The sequence below is a fragment of the Castor canadensis genome, chromosome 11, assembly GCF_047511655.1.
Source record: "Castor canadensis chromosome 11, mCasCan1.hap1v2, whole genome shotgun sequence".
NCBI lineage: Eukaryota > Metazoa > Chordata > Mammalia > Rodentia > Castoridae > Castor > Castor canadensis.
In genome coordinates this window covers 13,148,781-13,174,089 of record NC_133396.1, presented here as the reverse complement: position 1 = coordinate 13,174,089, position 25,309 = coordinate 13,148,781, and the positions used below count along the sequence as shown (strand labels likewise).

The 25,309-nt window shown below is 34.4% G+C and overlaps 1 protein-coding gene across 18 annotated transcripts in view; it reads left to right on the top strand.

Annotated features, from left to right (window-relative positions):
* Cep112 (centrosomal protein 112) overlaps window positions 1-25,309 on the top strand; it is a 459,140-nt gene that overhangs the window by 63,878 nt on the left and 369,953 nt on the right. For 11 of the 18 annotated variants that reach the window (XM_074045308.1, XM_074045310.1, XM_074045305.1 and 8 more), the window contains 2 exons: window positions 6,540-6,587; window positions 6,846-6,923. In XM_074045308.1, coding sequence (XP_073901409.1) covers window positions 6,540-6,587; window positions 6,846-6,923 — 126 coding nt within the window. Of the gene's footprint in view, window positions 1-1,109; window positions 1,198-6,539; window positions 6,588-6,845; window positions 6,924-25,309 lie in introns of those variants that run through there. The other 7 variants (XM_074045307.1, XM_074045312.1, XM_074045304.1 and 4 more) reach the window with 3 other exon arrangements.

Here is a 25,309-nt window from a genome sequence, read left to right as displayed (position 1 = left end):
CATTAAATGCAGTTGTTACTGCTCATGGAGTTATAGAGTATATTTTAATTAAAAATTTAAATTGAATTTATATTACTCTCTTGTCTTGTGTTTTATTTTTTAAGGAAAAAGAAAGAAATCATTTGTGTTCCTGACCTGCAAGTGTGTTTTTCATTTGTCATTGTAGCTTATGATGTGTGAAACAGCTAAAGCCTATCAAAGCAACTAACAATGTTTGTTGCTGTATGTAGAATTTTTCCTTTTAAAAATAATTATTCACCTCAAGTTACCTTTTTGAAAGAACTGAAAAAATGTTTTGAGATGGGAGAAACTGCTATGATTGATGTTTTATTTTTAAAATGTTACAGCAGTTTTTAAAAGTATGGTTACAGTGACCAGGCCAAAGAATGACATATGAGTTTATAGCCTTTCACATAGTCATGACATATTTATAAAACTGATATTATTGGGGCGTAAAGACATTTTCATTAAATAACTCCATTTTAATAAAACCAGAAATTAACATCAAAAGAATAATTCTCCTTCCATGTTTTACCTGAATATTAAAAAGAAAATACAAAAGCAGTCACTCCCAACACATGTGTATAGAAGTGGTAATTAAGACCAAATGTAGGCTTTAAGAAATAATGGTGAACTTTGATAAAAAAATTATTTGATGTGCCCAAAGTGATACTGAGGATGTAAGATCCCCTATTTAACTTAATGAAAAAAAAACTAACCAAGCCAAAACAAAACCACAAAAGAAACAATTAAAATTCCCCCCAACGTATTGGCACTAGTCAATGAAACAGAAGCTAGATCTTGCAAAGAAGAACAAAATGGGAAATTTTCTGTTGCCTTCAATGTAACCTAGAAATGAAAGAGGACAAAGAACAAGGTTAAATGTTGAAAAGTAGCATAACAATAGGTATGGACATCTAGCTGTTAGAGGCAAATATTATTTGTGCTGATACATAAAATGAATTGGTGTGAAAGGAACATTGCAAATTTCAAAGAAAATCTGGTAACTTCCTGTTTTTAGCACTCAACCTTCCCTCATCTTACTTCAGGATCAAAATTTCCTTATTCCTCTGCTCTGCTTATAGGAAATGTGGAAAGTCAACTCTTCTGCTGAGGGTGGCCTTCCTACTGGGCTCTGAGACCTGTTCTCATCAGTCACCCTGGGGCAGCTTTCATAATGGTACAGCAGACACTTGAGTAAGTCCAGCTGAGATGAACTGCCCAAATACCAACTCAGAATTATGAGCTAAATGAAATTGCTACAGGTTGGGTACAGTGACTCAAGCCTGTAATCTTAGTTGCATGAGAGGCTGAGACTGGGAGACTTACAGTTTAAGGCCAGATGGGGCAAAAAATTCTCAAGACCCCATCTCAACCAATAAATGCAGGGCATGCTGTGTGCCTGTCATCTCAGCTATGCAGCAAGCATAAGTAGGATTGTGGTTCAGGCTGGTCCTAGCAAAAAGCAAGACCCTATCTTATAATTAAACAGAGCCAAAAGAGCTGGGTCATGGTTCAATGGTAGAGCACCTGCCTAGCAAGCTGAAGCCCTGAGTTCAAACCTAAGTACTGTCCCCCCCCGAAAAAAATTTTGGTTTTAAGCCATGACATTATGATGTGAGTTGTTCTCATAGCAAAAAGCTAACGGATACATTCAACACTGTCAAACAGTTTTCCCAAGTGCTTGTGCTAATTTACATCCTTACCAGAAGGTAAGGATGTGTGCCATTGCTCTCCTTCCTCTCCAAAACTGGTTTTGTCAGTTAATCATTTTAAATTAAAAATCTTTTAAAAAAATTAACCATTCTTGAGAGTGGTTAGTGGATTGTATTGTGTGCTTTTAATATGATTTTTTCTGACTAATAATGAAAGGTGCCATTTAATATGTCTATTGCTAATTTGGATAGCCTTTCAGAATGCAGTGCCTCCTTATAGCTTTATCAGTTTCTGTTGGGTTGTCTGCCTTCTTATAATAGTGTTCACATGTGAGAGCTGTTTATATATTCTGGGTAAGAGTCCTTTGGGATATGGTATGGTAAATATTTTCTTCCATTTTGTTACTTTTCTTCATTCTTTTGCTGATGTTTTGAAAAATAGAAATTTAAAATTCTAATGCAATTAATTGACTCATTCTTTTCTCTTTACAGTTAATGCCATTGTGAGTTTCTTAAAAGAAATCTTTGACTTTTACTGTCCCAAAGACGTTCCTCTGTTTCCTTATAGAAGTTTTATTGTTTTACTTTTCCTGTGTACATCTGTGAACCATCCATAGGTGATTTTGGTATATGTTGTAAGATGGGGAGTGAAGGTGTGTTTTTATCCTGCATAGTTATTCAGGTGACACTACCACTTACTGAAAAGCCATTCTTTTCCTGCTGTACCATACTTGTTATTAGTCTCATAAATTAAGTGACAGGATGCCTGATTCTGTTCTGTTTCTTTGGCTTGTTTGCTTTTCCATGTGCCTGTGGCTTTGTTTTTTGTTTCTGTACATTATTTATGCTCACTAAATGTTTGTTAAAATGTTTTTTGGTAAACTAGTGAATGAACTTCCATTTGCAGCATTATTTCTGTGGAAAAAAACATTCTTTAAGTTCTAAAATATTTACTTAAAACATAATTTTTGAAGACTGAATTCATTTTTTTTTGCCATGAGAGAATTTTGACTCTTCTTCTGACTGATTCTATGATTAAGATATTTATTTTAGTTATGTTGCTGGTAATATATTTCATGATAATGTCCTTTTCTCTAAGTCAGTGCATATATGTTATAGAAAGAACTTTTTACTTTTTCAGGAAACATAAAACTGCTAAGGTTGATCAACAGTAGTCAATCAGAGAATATGTGTTTATAGCAGTTTGACCACATCCTAAATAATTTGAAAACACCAGCCAACAGAAAAACTGTATATATTCAAACAGGCCTGCTGTAAAGCTAAACAAGGGAGGGGTGAGGAAATCGGCAAAGGGTGAAGGAGGTGAATATGGTGGAAATATGTACTCGTGTGCGAAAATGGGAAAATGACACCTGTGAAACCATTCCAGGAACGGGTGAAGGAGGAATAAAGGAAAATGATGGAGGGGAATGAATTTAACTAAGATATATTATAAGAACTTTTGTAAATGTCATGATGAACTGCCATTACAATAATATGATAGTAAAAAAAAAAGCTAAACAAAATAAAATGACAAAAACCAGTTTTCATTAGAGTCTTCAGATATCTGTATTAATGTCTAACTTATATTATTATATACTTTATTGTTGTGATTCTATTGGCTTTTTATTTTTTATTTTACTTATTTGTTTACTTACTCATTTGTTTGTTTTTTGTGGTATTGGGGTTTGAACTCAAGGGCCTCATGCTTGTTAGGCAGGTGCTTTACCACTTGAGCTATTCCACCAGCGCTTTTTGTGTTGGTTATTTTTGAGACAGGGTTGGTTTGTGCTGAGCCAGCCTGGACCATGCTCTTCCTATTTGTGCTTCCCCACATAGCTGGAATACAGGTGTGAACCACTGTACCCAGCCATTGACTGAGATGAAGTCTCATGAAATTTTTGCCTGGGCTGGCCTTGAACCACAATCCTCTTGATCTCAGCCTCCCAAGAAGCTATGATTATAGACTTGAACCAGCCAGGATTATAGATGTGAGCCTGGCCCACATAAGTTCCTTTTGTCTTCCATTTTGGACATTCTTTATTGTGGTATTCTTTCTTGAGGTATTATGAGAGAAGAAAAAGTTTTCTAAAAGAGCAGGAAAAAAGTCAGTGTTAAGACTGTTTACAGATTGCTTCAAGTCTGTATTACTTGAGGATTACAAAGTGGGAACATTCAACTTCAAAGCACATCTGGCTGTTGTTACAAATCAGAAAATAGATTGCTTATTTTCCCCAAATAGACTAAAGAACATGCTTTACTGCGAATAATTCCCATTGCATATTAAGAGTGGTTACAAGACAAACTCAATGTATTGTAAATGAGTAACAACAACTGAATATTGGTACTAGTTCACTGAGTTCATTGCTGCTTTTAAAAATTAGAATAGACATTTTCCCCTTTTTTGGTGAACTTGAAAAAGGAAATTCATAATGCTAGAATGAGTCCTTAAGTTCTTTGTTTAATGGCTTTTAAAGATGAAGGGGATGAAATAGGAGTTACTTCTGCATAGTTGAAATGCTACATTGTAATTAGCTAAACCAGTATTTTGTACCCTGCTTATAAATGTAGAGCAGTGTAAAAATAAGTCACAGATGGTTTTCTTGGCTTTGGTTTTTAAATTCTAAACTTACTTGGGGTTTAAGAATCTTTGAAAATTCCTGTTTCCTCTTTCTTTTTTCTCCTATTTAATTCTATTTCATGAATTTTAGAGTTTTATGTGTTTGCAGATTTGCCTGTGTCTTAGAAGAGCTTACTGTGTATGCTGGTTTTCTGCATCCCCAAAATAATGATTACTCACTTTTCATATGTATACCTTCAGACAATAAATATTTATACTTTGCTGTCCACTAGAAATTTGCTGCCTCTATTTTCAAAGCTGTGAATATATAGTATTGCTATTTACAGAAGAATATGTCTTTCTCTATATATGTTTAAGTAGACTTTATTATCTTTACTGAATAAATTTTTCCAAAAGCAAAGGTATTAATGTAATTCATATTCACATCTTGAACAATTTTTTCAGTCTGTATAATTGTAAAATACAATTTCATCATGGTAGTCTTTTACATTTTTCTAATTCTGTTGGTTTGGGATCTTTATTTGGCTACTGTCCAGGAATTAGTATTCTCTTTCTCCTTGCTATGATGGAGGCATGGGTGACAGGCATTTTTATTGTCTCTTTGTTGATCTGTTTGGGTCTTTGGAGAATGAGAAGAGAAATTTAAATTCAGACAGTTGCCATTATCTTATGGGATCTAGTCTCCAGGTAAAAGAAAATCATTTTGTATATTTATTCTAATCTAGATGCTAAAATACATTTACTCTTTAAATCCTATCTGCTTATACAGAGACCCCTTTCTGTCTTACTTATATTCTGTTTTTAAGCCTATTGCTTCTATATTCTTTGCTTAATTGATTCTTTATTCATCTTTACCTTTATTGTCAAATGACTGTGGATTGTTCATCTTCTGTGATTATGCAGATTATTTGGGAAGCTTTTTGAAAACAACATGGGAATAATATATATTCAAAAAAATTTGTCATTTAATCCTAACAGTGTATATTCCAGGGTGGGAACCACTACCTTAGGTTGGAGGCATAATTAGTGTTCTTGTACATTGTATGATTATCCATGTAGTAAATTGTGAGTTTATGATGTGAAGAAATTAGGTTACTGTGGTAATGATTTTTTAATTTTTACTTTGTGAATGAAATAGTTGGGATAGCAATCAGTATAGCTACTTTATCACAAAGTATAGTAGTTTAATAAATATTTCATTGAAAGGCTAGTATGCATTAGATATTTTGTTAGATACCAGGGCTGCAAATTTAAAAGAGATCATCCCCTTTAAGATAAACAATTGAAGTACTATATTAGAACTAAGAGAGTGGACACAGGATACTTTAGGAGCTGGTAGGAGGGTGTTACTAGATATGGTTTGTACCCTCCTTTTTTCCTCCTTTTCTTCCTTCTTTCTGCTTTGTTCCTAAGGAGTATTGCTGGGCACTGTGGTAGATGCTAGGGATAGAGTGGTGAACAAGACAACTATGTCTTTGTTTCCAGAACCCATATTCTTTTAGAGAAGATAGATCCTAAAGCATAGAAGAGGATGAGTGTCCAGGGTAGTACTGGAGTAAAAGGAACTCAGTTTCTAGTCAGTGAATCTTGAAGAAGTTGGAGGGATTTCATACTTTACAAAGAGTCAGACATGGGAGAGAGTATAGTGCTTTCAAGATGAAGCAAGGGAGTGGTATCCTTGGAACGCAGGGCATGTTATGAGGTAGATGAAGCTGAAAATATGATGTTGGGAGAGTCTCAAAAGAGAGTATTTCTATTATAGAGGTATGTTTAAGGATTCACATACTAAGTATGTGTGGGAGTGTAGTAATTAAATTGAGATTTAAATGAGGGATAGGTCAATGCTTATGGGGCTTGGAGGAATGTAAAAAACAAACTTACAGAGGCAGAGAGACACAAAAAGACCTATGTTCTGGTAATGTAAGTCATTGGGGATTTTAAGAGAATAAAATGTGAGGTGAAATTAATGGAAGATGATGTACATTTGTATGCATGTTATGGAAATATCATGATGAAACCCTTTTCTATGTACAATTTAATATTGCCAAAAAAAGTAATGGAAGATGAGACTGGGTAGTTAGGCAGTGAGAGGATCATGAGGGTGTTATTTATGCATGCAAGGAGTTTGTTTTATACTTTTATTTGCTAGAGGTTCACTTAGATGTATTATGTAATATTCATCTAGAAAACAACTAAATATTTAGACATATAGAAAACATTTTCAGATAGAAGCCTAATTTTATGAAATAATTATCAAATAACTCCAAAATTAATAGCTCTTTATTTTATTTTTAAATTTTCAGATAGAAAATCCTCGTTACCTGAGACAGAAGCCTCTCCCAGTTTCTCTGGTAAGTGAGAATTCCATTGGACTTTTTCTAGGGACAGGTATTTTTAAATAAAACACAAAGTTTTTAATGAAAATAGTGTAGGTCCACATTATGGAGCATTATTTTTTTTAATCCTATCACTTGAAAGCAAATAAATTACTTTTTTCTCCAATGTTAATATTATTTTGACGTGGGTTTCAGGCATTTTGTTAGTTTACTTTCAAGTTGAGGATAAACCAGGCCTGAAAAAGTATTAAGTGACTTTTTCTGATTCTCTAGATGACTTCCAAGTTCAGCCTGAGGAAGTCTAACAGTCTCCACGATGATCATTTTCTCTCTCGAATGCATGAGAAAGAGGTAGGGTTGAGGTATTTCTGATGTACCTTGTAGTTAACACATTTTTAATGTTTTGTGGAATAGGCGTTTTCAGTATCTAGAAAGAAAAATGATGCAGAGTAGGAAAGATGGTATTTGGTACAAATACAGAATCACAGTGTAAGTGAGGGAGGTTTGTTTTTTCTGTTTTTTAATGTCCAGGTCCCATCTTGTGTGTCCTAGCTCCAATCCTACTAAGCAGGGTCATGCTCAGGAACTCTCTCAGCACAAGAAATGGCAGTTTTTAGAAGCAGCATCTTTGACCTCAGTGAAGCCTGCCTTTTATCTCAATTCACTGTTATTGTTGCTTATCATTCTTACTTTTCTACTACTAAAATTTATTTGCTAAGTTAAGCTATTCTGTAGCTAATACATGACAATGTACTTTTTATAATGAAAACATTTAAGACTTACTCTCTTAGTGATATTGAAATGCACAGTATTCAAATATTATCTGTATTCACATGCTATGCAATGGATTTAAAAATCAAACTTATTCCTTCTGTCTAACTGAGGCTTTGGCTCTGGTAGCCACCATTTTACTCTCTGCTTTATAAGTTCAGTTATTTCAGATTCTACATAAAAGTAAGAACATATAGTATTTGTCTTTCTGTGTTTGGCCTGTTGGATTTAGCATAATCTTTATTTCAATCCATGTTTTTACAAATGACAGATTTCTTCCTTTTTAAGGGCTGAGTAGTATTTTATTATGTATGTATACCACATTTTCTATATCTATTCATCCAACGATGAATGCATAGTTTGATTCCGTAACTTGATTATTGTGAATACTGCTGCATTGTACATGACTGTGCAGATACTGATTCAAATCTTTATTTTTGAGTTTTGAGGAAGTTTGTTATATCATAATAACAAAGAAAATCCAAGTGTTTACAGGTTACCTGTGACATGAACAGCTAATCTTCAGAGTACCACTTTCAACAAATAATCCAATAAATAGATGGCAAATGAATTGAACAGACAGTTCTCAAAAGAAGAAACAAAAATGGCCATTAAATACAGGAGGAAATGTTCAACATTCTTAGCTATAAAGGAAATACAACTGAAAATGACTTTGAGATTCCATCTCACCCCAGTCAGAGTGGTTATCATCAAGAAAACAAACAAAATTGCTGGTGAGGATGCAGGGATAAGGAACCTTCAAACTTGTTAGTGTGAATGCAAATTACTGCAGCCCCTAAAGAAATCAGCATCACATCAAATCTTTTATTATTCCTCTTTTTCTTTTGGTGCTACTGGGGTTTGAGCTCAGGGCTTTCTTTGTGTTTGCTAGGCAGTCACTCTACCTCTTGAGCCATGCCTCCAGACTTTGATTCAAATCTTTTAGATAAGTATATAGAAGTGGGATTGCTGTGCCATATGGTAATTCCATCTTTAGTTTTTGAGGAACTGCCATGTAGTTTTCCATAATGATTATTAATTTACGTTCCCACCACCAGTGCACAAAGATTCCATTTCCTCCACATCCTTGCCAGCATGCATTATCATTTGTCTTTCTGATATTAGCCATTCTAACAGATGTGAGGTGATGGCTGCTTGTGTGTTTTTCCCCGGGGGTGGGTTTATTTTGTTATTACCTGTATTATTTTTATTACATGTAGTAAGAAAATTTAGGCTTCAAGTATAAAGTTTCTCATTTTAAAATTAAGAAAAGATATCTTTAAAAATGTAGACATTTAAAAGGAGCCAAATAAGCTGACTATATCTCACAATGCAGGTTTATCTCTTATATACTCACATTTCAAAAGCTGTTTTGGAAAGATTAAAAAACTGGGTAAAAATTTACAATTGGCAATGATTAAAAATCTCCTTATTTTGAGAAGAGCAGGTTAGTGACACAGTGAATTTAAAGCTACAATCACTTAACAGTTTAGTCCAGTGTGTTGCTTTACCAGTTCAGAAAATGGTCTAAGGCTGTTGTTGCAGTTGCCTCTGGAGTGAAGATTCGAACAGCCTGCTTCAAAACAGACCGTCAACATTCCAGTTTCAGACTTTCAAGTTAGGAGAGAGCAGTAGCGTTTAAGTGTTGCATCCCTTGCGCATGGCGTGTATGGCAGCCTATACCCAAAGAGCGATATACGGGGCAAACACGAAGCACAGTGGCACAAAACCATTGCAAGCAATCTTGTTGTTTCAAACATTTTCTTCAGTTGCTTCGTGGGTCCCATTGAAAAGCATGTTCTGGCTAATACATCAGGGTTTCCAAAGGTATGAAACACTGCAAAAAGCTTTATGCTGCTGGGAAGTCATAGCAACCCAGTCCCCTGCATGGTTAGGACTTACTTCTTCTTGTCTTGGCTGCTGAGGACCTACTGCTGCTTTTCCATGGCCTGGTCCATGGGCTGTAGTACTGGCCACCTGCTTGGCAGGCCTCTTGTTGCCTACCTCTCCTTAATGATGCAAACATTTCCCTATGATGTTCAACATTTTAAAAAATGCATCTATTAGCAATATATGTCTTCTATTTAGGTCCTATGCCTGTTTTGTAACCACATTATTTGTTTTTCTTCTATAGAGATTTAAAGTTTCTTCTATATTTTGAAACTATATTTTGGTTATTATTCTAATAGCAGATGTATGCCTTACAGAAGCTTTCTCTCATTATATGGTTTTTCTCTTCCCCCTGTTAATTATTTCCTTGACTGTGAAGAGCTTTTTAGCTTGATGCAACCCCATTTGTCCATTTTTGCTTTTGGGATGCACAAAAGTGTCTGCATGTTGGGGCTAAATTTTAAAAATCCTCATCCAGACCAATGTTGTGAATCTTTTCCCTATGTTCTCTTCTTGTAATTTTACAGTTTCGGGTCTCACATTTAAGTCTTTAATCCACTTTAAGGTGATTTGAGCAGGATTGGTATTCATTCTTTAAATGTTTGCCATGTTTTTGCAGTGAAGCCATCAGATTCTGATCTTTTCTTTGTTGGAAAATTACTTATTAATGATTCAATTTCCTTATTTGTTATTGATCTGTTCAAAGTTTCAAGATTCAGTCTTGGTAGGTTGTATATGTTTCTCCTAGGCTTTCCAATATATTGGTGAGTAATTTTTCACAGTAGTCTCTTATCCCTGTTTTTCTGTGGCATTAGTGTCAATGTAAGCTTTATTTCTAATTTTATTAATGTATGTTTTCTTATTTTTCTCAGTCTGGCTAAGTTTTATCAGTTTTGTTTGTCTTTCAAAAATTAACTTAGTTTCATTGATATTTTTATTTGCTTTTCTAGTCTCCATTTCTTTTCTGATATTTATGATTTATTTTCTTCCACTAACTTTTGGCTTATTTTGTTCTTTTTCTAGTTCTTGATGTTTAACAGTAAGTCAAGATCTTCTGTTTTGATGTAGACATTCCTTGTTATAAACTTCTGTCTTACAACTGCCTTTGCTGTGTTCTATAAGTTTTGGTATGTTGTATTTCCATGCTCATTTACAGATTTTCTTTTTTACCCATTGTTTGTTTAGGAGCGTGTTGTTTAATTTTCATGTATTTTTGAGTTTTATGAAATTCCTCCTGTTATTGATAACTAGTTTCATCCTAATTGTGGTCAGCAAATATACTTGATATGATATGATTTTAGACTTTTAAATTTGTGAAGAATTGTTTTGTAGCCTGACATATGTGATCAGTATTAGAGAATATTCTCTCTCTTTTTTTACTCATTTATTCATATGTGCATACATTGTTTGGGCCATTTCTGCCCCCTGCCCCAATCCCCTCCCTCTCCCCCCAACTCCCCTCGCTTCCAGGCAGAACCTGTTCTACCCTTTTAGAGAATATTCTCTTGCTTGAGACAAATGTATATTCTGTTGCTGTTGTATGAATGTCCTTTTAGATCCATTTGGCCTAAAGTTGGATATTATCTTATTCATTCTTATGCCTGATTGATCTGTCCATTGCTGAAATGGAAATGTTAAAGTTCCCTACCCTCATGGTATTATATAGTGTACCGTTCTCTTCATATCTACTAAGGTTTGCTTTATATATTTAACTGCTTCTATGTTGGATGCTCATATATTTATAGATGATATGTATCCTTTTGATAAATTGAGCCTTTTTAAAGCTACATAATTATCTTCTTTGTCTTGTTTTATAGTTTTAACGTCAGTTTTATCTAACTACCTCTGTTCTCATTTAATTTTCATTTGTATGGAATCTTTCACTTTTAGTCTATGTATATTTTTATATACAAAGTGAGTCTATCTCTTATAGGCAGCATATAGTTGTGTTTTATTTAAAACCCATTCAGCCACTGTATTTCTTTTGATTGGAGAATTTAATCCATGTACATTAAAGGTAATTTTTCACTGGTAAGGACTTAACTACTGTCATTTTGCTGTTTTCTAGTTGTTTTGCATCTCCTTTGTTCCTTTCTTCCTTTTTTGCTGTCTTTCTTTGTGATTAGCTTACTTTTTCTGGTGGTGTACTTTGATTTCTTACTTTTTACTGTTTGTGTATTTACTATAGTTTTTTTCTTTATTGTTACCATAAGACTATTCTAAAACACCTTATATTCATAACAGGCTAATCAAGCATTAATAACTGCTAAGGCTGGAATATAGGTAGTGTACTCTGAAGACTTATGTGTGAAAGGGTTGGGCTCCAAGTTGGCACTGTTGTTAAGTACTTTGACTGTTTTAAAGTGGAGCCTAGTGAAAGACATTTATGTCACTGGGGGACATGCTCCTGTGTGAGGTCCTGTCCTTTCTCTGTTTTCCTAACTCATGAAATGACTGGTTTGCTCTGACACGTATTTCCCACCGTGACCATATGGTACCCTCACTGGAGGCTCAAAGCCATGGAGTTGCCTAATCTTGGACTGAAACCTCCAGAATATTGAAGCCAAATAAACCTTCTTTCTTTATAAGATAATTGACTTAGGTATTTCTTTCATAGTAAACCAAAGCTGACTAATACAACAACTTAACTGATCACATACAAAAACTGTTCACTTTATTCTACCCACCCTCATTTTATATTGCAGTTCACGTTTTTATATCGTTTATTTCTTAAGAATTATTGTGGCCATTGTTTTAATAGTGGTGTCTTTTACCTTTATACTAAAGATACAAATTAATTCCACACCACCATTGCAGTATTAGAATATTCTTTTTTCAGGGTGGGAAGTACTGGGGTTGTACTGAGGGCCTCATGCTTGCTAGACAAGTGCTCTACTTCTTGAGCCATGTCCCTAACCCAGAATATTCTCAGTTTGACTGTGTGCTGCTTTTACTGTGAGTTTTATCCTTTCATATGGTTTGAACAGTTTGTTAGCATTAGCATCCTTTTCTTTGAGCTACCTGGACTCCCTTTACCATTTTCTTGTAAGACTGATCTGGTAATGATGTACTTTCTCAGCTTCTATTTGGGAAAATTCTTACCTCCCTTTGTTTCTGAAGGACAGCTTTGATGTGTGCAGTACTCGTATTTGCCAGTTCTTTTCTTTGAACACTTTGAACATACCATCCCATTCTTGCTGGCCTCTAAGATTTGTGCCATGAAATCTACTGCTAGCCTTGTAGAAACTTCCTTGTATGTGATTTGCTTGTATTCTCTTGCTGCTCTCTTTGTCTTTGATGGTTCACAATTGGATTGTAACATGAATTCCCTCTCTGTCTTTGTTGACAACTTGATAATAATTTGACTCAGTGCAATCTCATCTGGATTGCATGTGATTGGAGACCTTTGACATATATATATATATATATATATATATATATATATATATATACACACACACACACACAAACACAAACACACACACACACATATATATATATACACACATATATATGTATATGTATATTTCTCCATCAGAGTTAGAATTTTACTGCTATTATTTTAAAAATATGATTTCTATGATTAAATATGATTTCTTTCCTCCTTTTTGAGATACTTTCACTTGAATATTTGTTTTGGATTCTGTTCCTTAAAACCCCAAAGTATCTTTCATTCCTTTTCATTTCTTTTTTCTCCTGTGGTTTTATAGTTTCAAATAAACCTGTTTTTGAGTTCAACCTTTTTTCTTTTCCTTAATGAATTCTACTGTCAATGTTTTCTACTGCATTTGTTTCATTTTATTCATTATAGTTTTCAGCTCCAGAATTTCTGGTCATTTATTGTTTTCCTGATTTTATTGAATTATTTTATTACCTTAAAGTTCACTGAGCTGTTTTGAGTTCTCTGGCAGGCAGTTCATGTATCTCTATTTCTTTTTTGGGGGGATTTAGGTTCTTTTTTTTTTTTTAGCATTATGTTTCCTTTGTATTTTTTCCTTTTTTGGATGTTTATTCATTTAAAGAGGCAGGGAATTATTATAGTCTTTGTTGGCTGGCTTTGTCTGCAAAAGCCATTCACCAGTCAGCCTATCCAGTGAGTCTGGTCAGGACATTTTGCATGGATCATAGGTAGGCTTGCTGTTGGCGATTTGCCTGGTCCCTAGTTCAGCAGGTATGTGCTGCATTGGTCTATAGAGTTGGTCTGGATACTGAATCCACTGGGTTGGACCTGTTGCTTGGGTCCATGTATGTAGGCTTGGAGCTTGGGTTCATGAGGACAAGTCTGAAACCTGTATCCATAGGGTCCAGCCTAAATCTTGGGTCCACAGAGGCTGACCCAGTTTCAGGGGTGCTGACCTAGAGCAGGGGGCAAGTTTAAAGATTGTGTCTATATGGGCTGACCTGGATTCGAATCTTGGGCTCAGAGAAGTTGGCCTGTACTACCCTGATAAACAAGGATGCAGGGAGGGAATGGCCTGGTACCTGGTAGGCCTAAAGCCTGGATCTGTGGGGTCTGAACTGGTGCTGAGGGCAGTTCAGAGGTCAGGACCCCTGGTGCTGGCCTTGTGGTGGACTGTGTCTAGAGTCTGATTTTGCCAAGGGGGCCTGGAACCTAGGGTTGTGGGATCTAGCCTGGTGCTAGGGTTTGGTCTAGAGGTTCAGTTTGTGGGTACTGGCATAGAGTTTACATACGGCCACCCTGAAGTCTGGCCACTGTTGTGGTGCTGTGGTAGGCCCAATGCTTTGGCTCCTGGGGTCAGCCTGGTGGTAGGACAATCAGTTTTGTGGCTGCTGGGTAGGTGTGGCCATAGGATGGGCCCATGAATCAAGACTGCTGGGCAGGCCTGGAGCCTAGGGCTGTGGAAGTCAGCTTGGTGCTGGATTTTATTGGGACTGACATGATACTGGGTGTTGGAGGCAAAGTTTGGTGCTCACTTTCCTCATCTTCCACTGGAATTGGGGAGGGGGCAGTGATGTGGGTAATGCAAAACTGTCCTTCCTTCCCTCTTCAATGCATCTTCTTATTTCTGTGCTATTCTCAAGAGGCTCTAATCTTTCACCTGGTTTTCTTAGCTCTTCTGAAGACATTTTCACATGTGGATGGGTGTCCAAATTGTTTTTTCTATGGTGGGATAAATGTTTTAATGTCTTACTACACCATCTTGCTGACATGGTTTCAGGATTTTCTTTTTTGTGCATTCCTGGTGTTTAAAAAAGTGTTGAAATAAATACAAGGTTTTAAAAGACCATTTGGAGTAGTACTTCTTATATTCAGATATACCTTCTTTTGAGCTCTTGTTTTGAATTTCTTTCCTTTTTCAAAATTGCCTTTAATTACTTAAAAAATCATTCTGACTCATCTTTAACCATTTCTTCTTTTAAATTTATTTTTTATTCTTATTATTGAGTCTGTTTGCTGTGGAATAATTAAAAGAATTTAGTGGTTTAAAACTTTTTTGTCTTGTATGAAATATCTTTTTTTTTTCCTCTTCAACAGAATTAGAGATAAGAGCAAAATAGTTTCTGCTGGGTATTGAGGGGGTGGGGGGAGAGGAAGGGGTGGGGTGGATGGTAAGGGAGGGGTGGGGGCAGGGGGGAGAAATGACCCAAGCCTTGTATGCATATATGAATAATTAAACAATAAAAAAATCACCTTAAGATAGCCTTAAATAAAAAAGAAAACTTAAAACATTTCCAAGAAAATACCAGATAAAATCTTAATGACCTTAGCACAGGAAAGAATAACTTAAACAAGATTATTTTTTTAAAGCCCCAACAATAAAACTAAAAAAAAAAAAAAAAAAAAAATCCTGGGTTTTTAACTCAAGACCTTGTGCTTGCTAGGCAGGTGCTGTACCACTGGAGCCATACCCATTTTTGGCTGAGTTTTTTTTTTTTCAGGTAGTGTCTCAGGGTTTTGCCTGAGGCTGACCTCAGATCAGGATTTCGTGGATCACAGGTGCAAGTCATCATGCCCAGCTTCTTGATTGTGGTGGGGTCTTGATAACTAACTTTTGGTCTGGACTATCCTCAAACTGTGATCTTCCTTATCTTCACCTCCTGGGATTAGAGCTGTGAGCCACCATAACTGATCATGCAATAATATGTTTATTCTTTATGATGACAGTATGGATCAGGAGTAAACATATCAGTGTTATCCAGATGTATTTTGAAAGCAAAAACATTTAAACTGTAATCTATTACATTTTGTAAATGTGTGTGCATTATCTTTTTCCATACTCTTATGTTTTTGTTTTTCTTTTTAGCATACTGTAGGAGTGCTTGTCACATCCTTCAGAGGTTTTCATGTAAACATCACTTTACTCCATATATTAAAATACATCTATTGTACATTTCTAAAAATAATTCTTTGTACAATTAGTAACTTCTGATTTATTTTGATGAAATTTTTGGTCACATTTTCTTCTTCATCATAAAACTTTTGAAAGTATATGCTTAGTTCCACAGTGTGAGAACTATTTTAGTTTTATCTGTCTTTTTAAAGTAGACTTTCTGATTATAATTTATATAGACATTTGTTGAAGAAAACTGTTTGGAAAATAGTTATATATATATATATAGGTATGAGATCATACTTGGGAATAAAAAAATGCTGATAAATTACTGTATGGTCTTTTACTTTTTCCCTATTATTCAATAATCACTTTTTTTACTTAGAAAATTGGGATGATTTTGTACATGTTGTTTTATACAGTTCCAAACATCTACTTTTAATAAGGGTATTGCATTTTTATTTTGGAAGAATCCTTAGTTAACTTTACTCATTCCTATTGTTAGATATTGAGGTTGCTTATAATTTTTACTGATATAAATAATTCTCAGAGGAATATCCTTATACCTCTATCTTTGTATAGATCTCTATTTCTTTGGAGTATTACATTATATCTTATATGATAAAATTGAAATGATGGATTTTCTAAGCTTAGTATGGTAAATGATTTAATTTTTAAAATAAAAATGAAGATTGGGAAGCCAATTGAAACAGTTGTTATAAGGTATAAGTAAGGAATTTATTATGTGAAAAGAAAAAGTCAAAGGTAATGTGGAAGCATTAGGAGCCAAATGAAGGTAGCAGTTTAGAATGTCTCTACAAATACAAAGATACTAATTGTATTATTAATGTGAAACAAGCATTTTTCTGTAAAAGTTTTTCAGTGCCAGAACAAGGTTTTTTTTTTTTTTTTAAACCTCTTCATTGTTAAACAGAAAATAACACCCATATTGCTTTATCATTATTTTCCCCTGCTTTCCAGATATAGTTTCCTAATTCGGATTATCCCTTAAATTTAAATGCATAGTCGTGAAACATCTTACGTTCCTTTAGAAGATGATCTTATGTTTGCTTTCTTAAATTCCATTAAACATTTAATACACTGTATCATGAAACATTTAATGAAGTACTTAATTCTGTTAAAGACTTAGAGTCTTAAAATATTTAATAGCATTAAGAAATCAAGCTTTATAAGCACAATTTTCATTTTAAATTCCTAATTATGGGCAAGGTAGTTTAGATGTTAAATGAGTAATATTTACAGTATCATTTTACCAGAGTTAAATAATCACTGTGGTTTTGTTTTGGTGACTAAAAATACATATATAAAATATTTTAGGATGCTCTTTCAAATTTTCAATTTATTTTGGATGTTGTGAGAAAACATACATAAGTTTTTTAACTTAGTCCACCATTCACAAACATTTGTGGACTTGTTTGCCTTTGTAATTGCTAGCACATTTCTTGTGATATTCACTTCAGTGACAGTGAGCAATATGCAGAAGTTTTATTTTATTTATTTATTAACTTTAGTAATCAGAGAAAAGGTTTCTGACATAAAGTATGACATTTGGAAAACTGTTGTTACAGAAAAAGAAAGAAGGGATAACACAACAAGAAGAGACCAGCTTTTTTTTTTTTTTTCCTGCTACTCAAAATTTTTTTATTGTTTTATTATTCATATGTGCATACAAAGCTTGGGTCATTTCTCCCCCCTGCCCCCACCCCCTCCCTTACCACCCACTCTGTCCCGTCTTTCTCCCCCCGACCCCCTCAATACCCAGCATAAACTATTTTGCCCTTATCTCTAATTTTGTTGAAGAGAGAGTATAGGCAATAATAGGACAGAACAAGTGTTCCTGGTTGAAATAAGGATAACTATACAGGGAATTGACTCACATTAATTACCTGTACATGTGTGTTGCCTTCTAGGTTAATTCTTTTTGATCTAACCTTTTCTCTAATTCCTGGTCCCCTTTTCCTATTGGCCTCAGTTGCTTTTAAGGTATCTGCTTTAGTTTCTCTGTGTTAAGGGCAACAAATGCTAGCTAATTTTTTAGGTGAAGAGACCAGCTTTTAAAACAACCATCAATTTTCAGAAAACAAATGGTAGAAATTGCTATTTTTGTGAAATAAAATAGAAAATTTCTTTTGAATTTCACCTTCCACCTCTTGCCTAAAATGGGATGTTCCTTCTTTTTAACATGTAATACCCAATTAGGTTTGTTTTTTGTTTTATGTTTGAGACAGTCTCATTGTGTAGCCGAGACTAACCTTGAATGCACAATATCCTTGCCTCTATCTCCTGAGTGCCAAGATTATAAGTATGTGCCACAGTACCCATTTTCCAACAGGCTTCTTTTCCTATGAATCTGCTAGTTAAAAGTAGCATTAAATATATCCAAGATAAATAAAGCTATATAATCAATTGATATAATAAATTAGAGAGCTGGTATTTTTAAATTCCTTATGAAATTTATAATTTAGTTACATACATTGTCACACATTTAATAAATAATTATACAAAGGAATACTATCAGGCAAGAATTAGATCATTGCTAATATCCTAGATGTTGATGAGTCAGTGGGTGGATATGTCTGAATGGATTTTACCCTCTATTAAGGTTATAACAATACTAGGTTGATATTATAGAATACCAAACGGGGAAGAGAAAGAAAGGGTTTTAAATTCAAAAAGAAAATAAACACTAAGGCATGTGGAGAAATGAAATAAATCTCACTATGTAATATAATTGCTTATTCTTTATATGAATTACGTTTGTGTATGATATACAAATAAATATTACAAATTAGAAAAAATGCCAACATGTACTATGTATGTGTCCAGCATTTAAATGTTACTTCTTTTAATGTGGTAAGTTCTGAAATATTAAAATTACTGTTTAGGAGAATTCCATATGTTTCTAATCTGTGGGGATAGATAACATGAGAGATGACTTATTTTTGTGCTAAGATTATGAATGAGCATAATTGATAACAGTCGTCCTTATGAAATGTTACAAACTAATGTTTTGAGAGTAGGATATACTGGAGATATTAATCCAGGAGAATATTAATTACTAACATATGATAATTTCCTCTAAATAGTAACTCACAAAATTCTCTAGAAAGGTGATTGTAACAATTAGGTGTCTAAATAAGTAGAATGATGATTGCTTTATGAATCACTTTTGAAATTTGATGAGTGATGATTGTTGAAACATAGAAAGAAAGTGTGACTAATCAAATGCTTCATTCACTTGTAGTGTTTTGGAAACAGCTGGTCAATAGGGAGGGTTGATGACAGTAATGCTTTAGATTTTTTTATGCTATACAATTTAGTTACAAGTAAACAAATACAAGCAATATTTCAGTATTGTTATAGTGGGTACATTCTAGACTTCACTGAGAGCTTGTAGAGTTTGTAGTTATTCTGTCTTACCAAAGTAAATTTTTTTGGTACATTTGGTTCCTTTTGACATGATTGAGGTAGCTGATCGTCATTAAGGGGAATTCCCTGATATTTTACTTTATATATATAAAAACATATGTATGTGTGTACATATACACACATATATTCACTATGTATTATATACATATGTGTAACATATATATGTACACACACACACACACATATATACACACATGCTTTTTTTGTGACTCTGTCTCACTGTGTTGCCCATGCTGGTTGTGAACTCCTGGACTCAAGTGATACTCCTGCCTTCACCTACAGGTGCATACCACTGTGTCTGACCTTGTTACTTTAAAATATGTGAATGATGCTGCCTAAATATCTCTAATATATTTTTCCTTTACAAAGTCATTAATTCCTATTATTTTTATTTTTATATTCTGTTAATTTTAGTATCTAGTGTTAAACAAATTTTGCACGTGTAAAATACCTGATAGTGAAAAATAACATTTTGTATAGAAATCTGTTCCTCTGTAGGAGTAATGTTGACTAACTGAGTGAACATCTAAAAAAATTAATTAGGCTCTTAGTGCAAAGCTTGGAAATACTGAGTTGAGTAAAATGAACAATGACAGTGGTAGTTGTCCTAAAATTCAACTAGTTACAAGGTAAGTAAGAGACCTTTACACCAAGGTGACTGTTTTGGAAATAAGTGAGCATATTTATTAGCTTTATTCATTTGGTAGGAATGTCCAAACTCAGAGCTATTCTTTGAAGTAAATACTTCAGAGAAAATGGAATCAAATGAATTGTGTAAATAATTTTTTAAAGTTTTATGTAGAAATTTCAGAAAGTCTTCTAAAAACAGCTTGTGGGAAAGCCATCTGTCTCAAAAGTGAATCCAATTTCAGTTTTTGTTTCAGCAGGAGGTTTTCCATGGGATGACTTTGCATATACTGTAATTACTGTGAAGTCAGTCCTGATCCATACTTCTTTTTCTAGAAGTGGGTTGTTTAACCCTGAGATGGTTCAAGTAATTGAGAGGATCTTCTAGAGATTTGGTCCAGTGAGATGAGTCTTTTTCCCTTTCCATTTATCCAAACTAATTCTCACTGTAAAAATTTTTGATGAGGACAAATGACTTAGATGGATAGTTTAGGTACCAAATGAAATCTCTAACATTGGAAGGTTGGTAGATGGGAATAAGTGGAGCAGTGGATATTTCTAGTGATGGAATAAGATAGCACTCACTTCTTTATGTGCTGTTTTAAGAAAGGATTCTCTGTTCATACTCTGTGGTGGCTCACTGTTTTTCTTAGCCTGCCTTTAAAGATTCTATATTTTAGGCTCAGTCCTTTATTTTAAAAATTTTAAAACTTATTATATATACACAAGTATATATAATTACAGTTATACATATATGTAATATAAAGGGAATATAAATGTTACTTCATAATTATTTTATTTAATAAACATTATGAGAAAATCCCTTAAACTTATATTTCAGTTCTAGGAAAGAAGGAAAGAGCACAAATCAACTGTAAAGCAATACAGAATAGGAAATGTGAGCTATCATGAGGAAGGGGAAATTGCATTTGTCTGAGACTTTATGGAGGAAGTGACATTTGAGGCAGGAGTTGAATCACACATGAGATTTTAATAGGCAGAGAAGACAGGGAAACAAGAAACCAAGGATGTGTATAGTTGGAGCTCATAGAACACTTGGCTGGTGTATTAAGGGAAAAGAAATAGAGAGTTGTAAAGTCAGAAATGTATGTTGCTGTCAGTAAGGCAGAGGGAACCACTGAAGTTTTGAACTGTGCTTTAGACAAGAGACTTGGCAGTAATTTCACAGATCGATTAATGAGGAGAAAGATTGGAAACTAGTAAAGAGGCTTTTCTGACAGTTGAGGTGAGGGTTAATAAAGAATTCCTTCTACTAGGTGCTAACAGTAAGGCCACAAATGAGGCAATGTCTGCTGATATTGAACTTGGTGACACATTGGATGTCGAGGATGAGAGAAAAGAAGGAGTCAAAGATAAGAAACTTATTTGTGCATAGTAGGTACTGTTTTTACTGATTATTGAACTTGATGTACTATAGGAACAGCTAGCTTGAACTGACTAGGAGATAGTTGAAACCTGTGAAAGATAAGGCCTGGAGACTGAGAACTGGGATTGGTCCACATGGAAGGCTAAACAGGCAAGATCACGAAAGACAAATATTAATATGTAGGGAAGATGATTGTCTGGGGAATGCCCACCTTCATGTACTGGAAGAACTGGATAATGCAAAAGAGATAGAGAAACATTGTCCCAGGACAGAGGAGAAGCAGAATTGCAACACTTACCACAGAAGCCTAGGAGAGGTAAAGAAAGAAACAGGGTTAATCATAGTGAGTTATTTCATAGGTAATTTAAATCTTGGTTAATGACTGATAATGGCTAAAGGCATTAAATTTTAAATGACATGAAAATGATGTCATTGTGACATTTGAAATGGTAGCTTTAATAAAGAGTGAAAAACAAATTAGGAAAGGAGATGAAGTAGAAGCAGACAGAGTAGAATACTTATTGGAAAGTAGTTTAAAAAAGAAAATAGTTTAAAAAATAAGAAAAAGTCATCTTCTTACTGCTATATGACCTTTAATTGGGATTTACTAAGTTCTACTAAATGAATATCAAGGAAATAAAATGAAGCTTCAAACAATAGGACTAAAGAAGGTAGAAGCCCTGAATTAATCTTTAAAAATTAAAAAGTCTTCAGAGAAAAAAATTTAAACCACAATAGTGTTTTAGAAGAATGTAATGATTATGCATTTTGTTCTGTCCTTTACTTTCTCCTCAACTGGGCCAGGTTTTCTGTCCCAGGAAATAGTTATTATTAAAACCGTAAGATTATTTACTTAGTGAGTATATTTTCTTTTCCTCATTCGAGTTCTGTTTATGAAGTTTAAAATAGGTGAGCCCTCATTTTAAAAGCTACTCAGTGTAATATAACTTCAGTTTATTAGACAGATAGAGACTCCTGAGTATGAATCCAGACTTCATACCTCTCTTGTGGTGTGACTTTGAGCAAGTTTTAAAAGAGCCAAAATAAAAGTACCTACTTCAGAAGGTTGTAAGAATTAAATGAAATAATGCGTATAAATTGTAGGAACAGTACCTTGCAGATAGTATGTAACCAACCCAGTGTTTACTTTTAATTTCTGTGTGCTTTGCCCACTTTCCTCTTACCTTTTATTTGTGTTCTGTCCCAAGCAAATTTCTGCTCATTTTATAGGTAATTAAATCTTGGAGTTAATGACAGATAATAGCTACATACATTAAGTTTTCTCTGATTTTTTATTGACCTCATCAGCTTTATTATTTTAAAGTTTAATTGAAGAGTATAAAGAGGAAATTTATTACCTGTGGTGTTTTCCATCACTTTATGCAATTATGTAAATTAAAATATTCTTTTTTATCCCCAAATTATATAGATTTTATGTTTGTCCCTTTTTTCTCCCATAAAAAGTTGTCTTAAATATGTTATGCGGGGCATCTATGCTGATATTATGTCTGTAATCATTAGTGTTCAGAGGTAATTGATAAAATTAGAAGAAGCAGCAGGGTTGAAGAATGGGAAGGCAGGGAAAGAGAATTAATGAGCTTAGAAAGGAGTGAGTGGAGGGCACGTGGAACCGTCCATCATTTGCTCTGTTTGTGTCTAGCTTCTTTTGTCCAACACAGTGTAAGAAATTCTGCCTTATGTTGTATGCATTAGTAGTTGCTTTTTTCTTAATTTTAACATTATGGAGTAATGTTCTGTTGCATGAATATAACATAATTTCTTTATTCATTAATCTGTTACTCAGCGTTTGATTGTTTTTGGTTTACTGCATTATGACTATGTCTGCTATAATAATGAGTGTACAATTTTTGTCGATTTAAGTTTTCACTTCTTTTGGTAAAAACTGCTAAACTGATTTCCAAATCATTGTTATCATTTTGTCCTCCTTTTAGCAATGTACAAGGGTTTCTATCACTCCATATCATCACCAACACTTGATAGTGTCAGTTAAAAATTTATTTTAGCAATATAAAGTGGTATCTTATTATTTTTTAAAAGGTTATTTAATTTTTAAAGAGCATCTGTAGGTTTCATTTTACATTTTATTGCCTTCTGATCTTTGTTTCTGATGGTGTGCAAGCAGTCATTCTTAGTATTGTTCTCAAGTATGCATTGTCTCTTTTCCATTATCTGTTTTTGCAACTTTAAGTTTAACTTTGATATTTCTAGATGTTGTTTTCTTTCTGTTTATTCTGAGTGAAATTTGCTGAGCATCTTATTCTCTAAGACAGTTTTTTTCCCCACACATGATCTTAGCCAAAAGGCTGAGCAGAACCTTTATACACACACACACACTCTTGCTGTGCAGCATAGGCTGACCTTGACTGTGTCATACTTCTGCTTCAGTCTCCTGAGTACTGGAAATGGAGGCATTTACCATCCTGCCTGGCTGTCAGGACTTTTTTTTTTTGGTAAATAAAACCTGGGAAAATTTTGGCCCTTATCTCTTTAAATGTTTTCCTTCCGTATTCTCACTCTCTTTCATAAGTACTTCAGTTTCCTTGTATTAGACAATTTGATTTTTCTTTCACAGGTTCCTAAAGTTTTTTTTTTTTGTAATCATCAGGCTTCCGCCACCCCCAGCTGTTTAGGTTAGATATTTTTCTATTAGTCTGTCATGAAATTACAGTTTCTTCAGCTGTGTCAAGTCTTCTGTTAAGCTCACTACTGATTTTCCCCCCTTTCAGTTACTAGAAATTCCACTTTGGAGTTTTCAGTGTTCTCCTTTCTTTTGATGGTATTGGGGTTTGAACTCAGAGGCTTATGCTTGGCAGGTGATCTGCCACTTGAACCACTTGGTATCCAGAACTGTTTGCCTGGGCTGGCTTTGAGCCATGATCCTTTTGATCTCTACCTCCTGAGTAGCTAGAATTACAGGCATAAGCCACTGGCACTTGGCTGTCTCCTTTTTTAAACTATCCATTTCTTGTTAAAATAATTTTCTGAGCCAGGTATGGTGGTACATATCTATAATCCCAGCACCTGGGAGGCAAAGATAGGAGGATAACAAGTTTGAGGTCAACCTGGGCTACAAAGTGAGTTCTAGATTAGCCTGGGCTATTAGACTGTCTCCCAAAACATCAAAAAATCACATACATATAGACTGTTCCAGATGGAAGGAGATAGACTTGGTATGACAACCAAGGCAATACAAGGTCCTGGATTGGATCCTGGATCTGGAAAAAGTAGCTATAAATGCAGTTGTTGTAGTACTTTATAACAATTGTCTATAAATTTTCATTAGATATATTATTGTATTAAAATTATGTGTCCTGATTTTGATAACTGTGCTGTGGTTATGAAAGACTGTCTTTGTTCTAAGGGAATATACAGTGGAATTTTTAGGGGGCATGATGTTTCTAATCTACAAAGGATCTTGAAAATAATATGCAAATCTTTCTTTCTCTCTCCTTCCCTTTCTTTCCCTGTCTCTGTCCCTGTCCCTCAGTGGGAGGATTGGGGTATGAAGGAAAGCCACATGGCATTTAGGGTTACCTTCAGAAGATGTGGTAGTATAAGTTCTTTACAAGGTGTTATGGGGGTGGGGAGGATCTGTCACCTACACCTGTCCGGCTTTGTTATTGGTGTGTGTGTGTGTGTTTGCTGTACTGAGGGATTGAACAAAAGGCCAAGTTCATGTTAGGCAAGTGCTCTACCACTTGAGCGCTTGTATTTTGTTTTTGAGCTGGTGTCTCACTAACTTTGCCCAGGCTGACCTTAAACTCGTGATCTTCCTGCCTCTGTCGCTCAAGTAGTTAGGATTGCATGTGTATACCGCCATGCCCTTAATTCCTTGTTAATAGACCCCAAAATTATTCTGTTAAGGATCTTCCCACAGAGTTAGATCACCCAGCCCTCTGTCTGTAAAGATGAGGAAGAACTGCATGATTTAGAGGCAAGAGAAGAGAAACCTTCAGATTTTTTTTCTTTGTGTAGGAAAGAGACAATGGACTCCATAGTCATAATGGTTAAAACTAATGACTATATTATGTGACTTTAATATGTAAAACTTAAAAATTTCATTTTGATATCTTGATCATGCATATCTGCTTTGTTGTTTGTATTGATTATTTTATATTTGAAACAGTAATTGAAAATTTAAAACATACTTCAAAAAATTTTGTGAAGTTATTTTGAAAGGACATATCTAATATTTTAGAAGAGCATTTTTCTGAAGGTTATAAACTAATACTTCTGCATACCTACTTTGTGCCACATATTGTACTGAGTATGCTCACTTAAATTATTTCAGTGAAGAT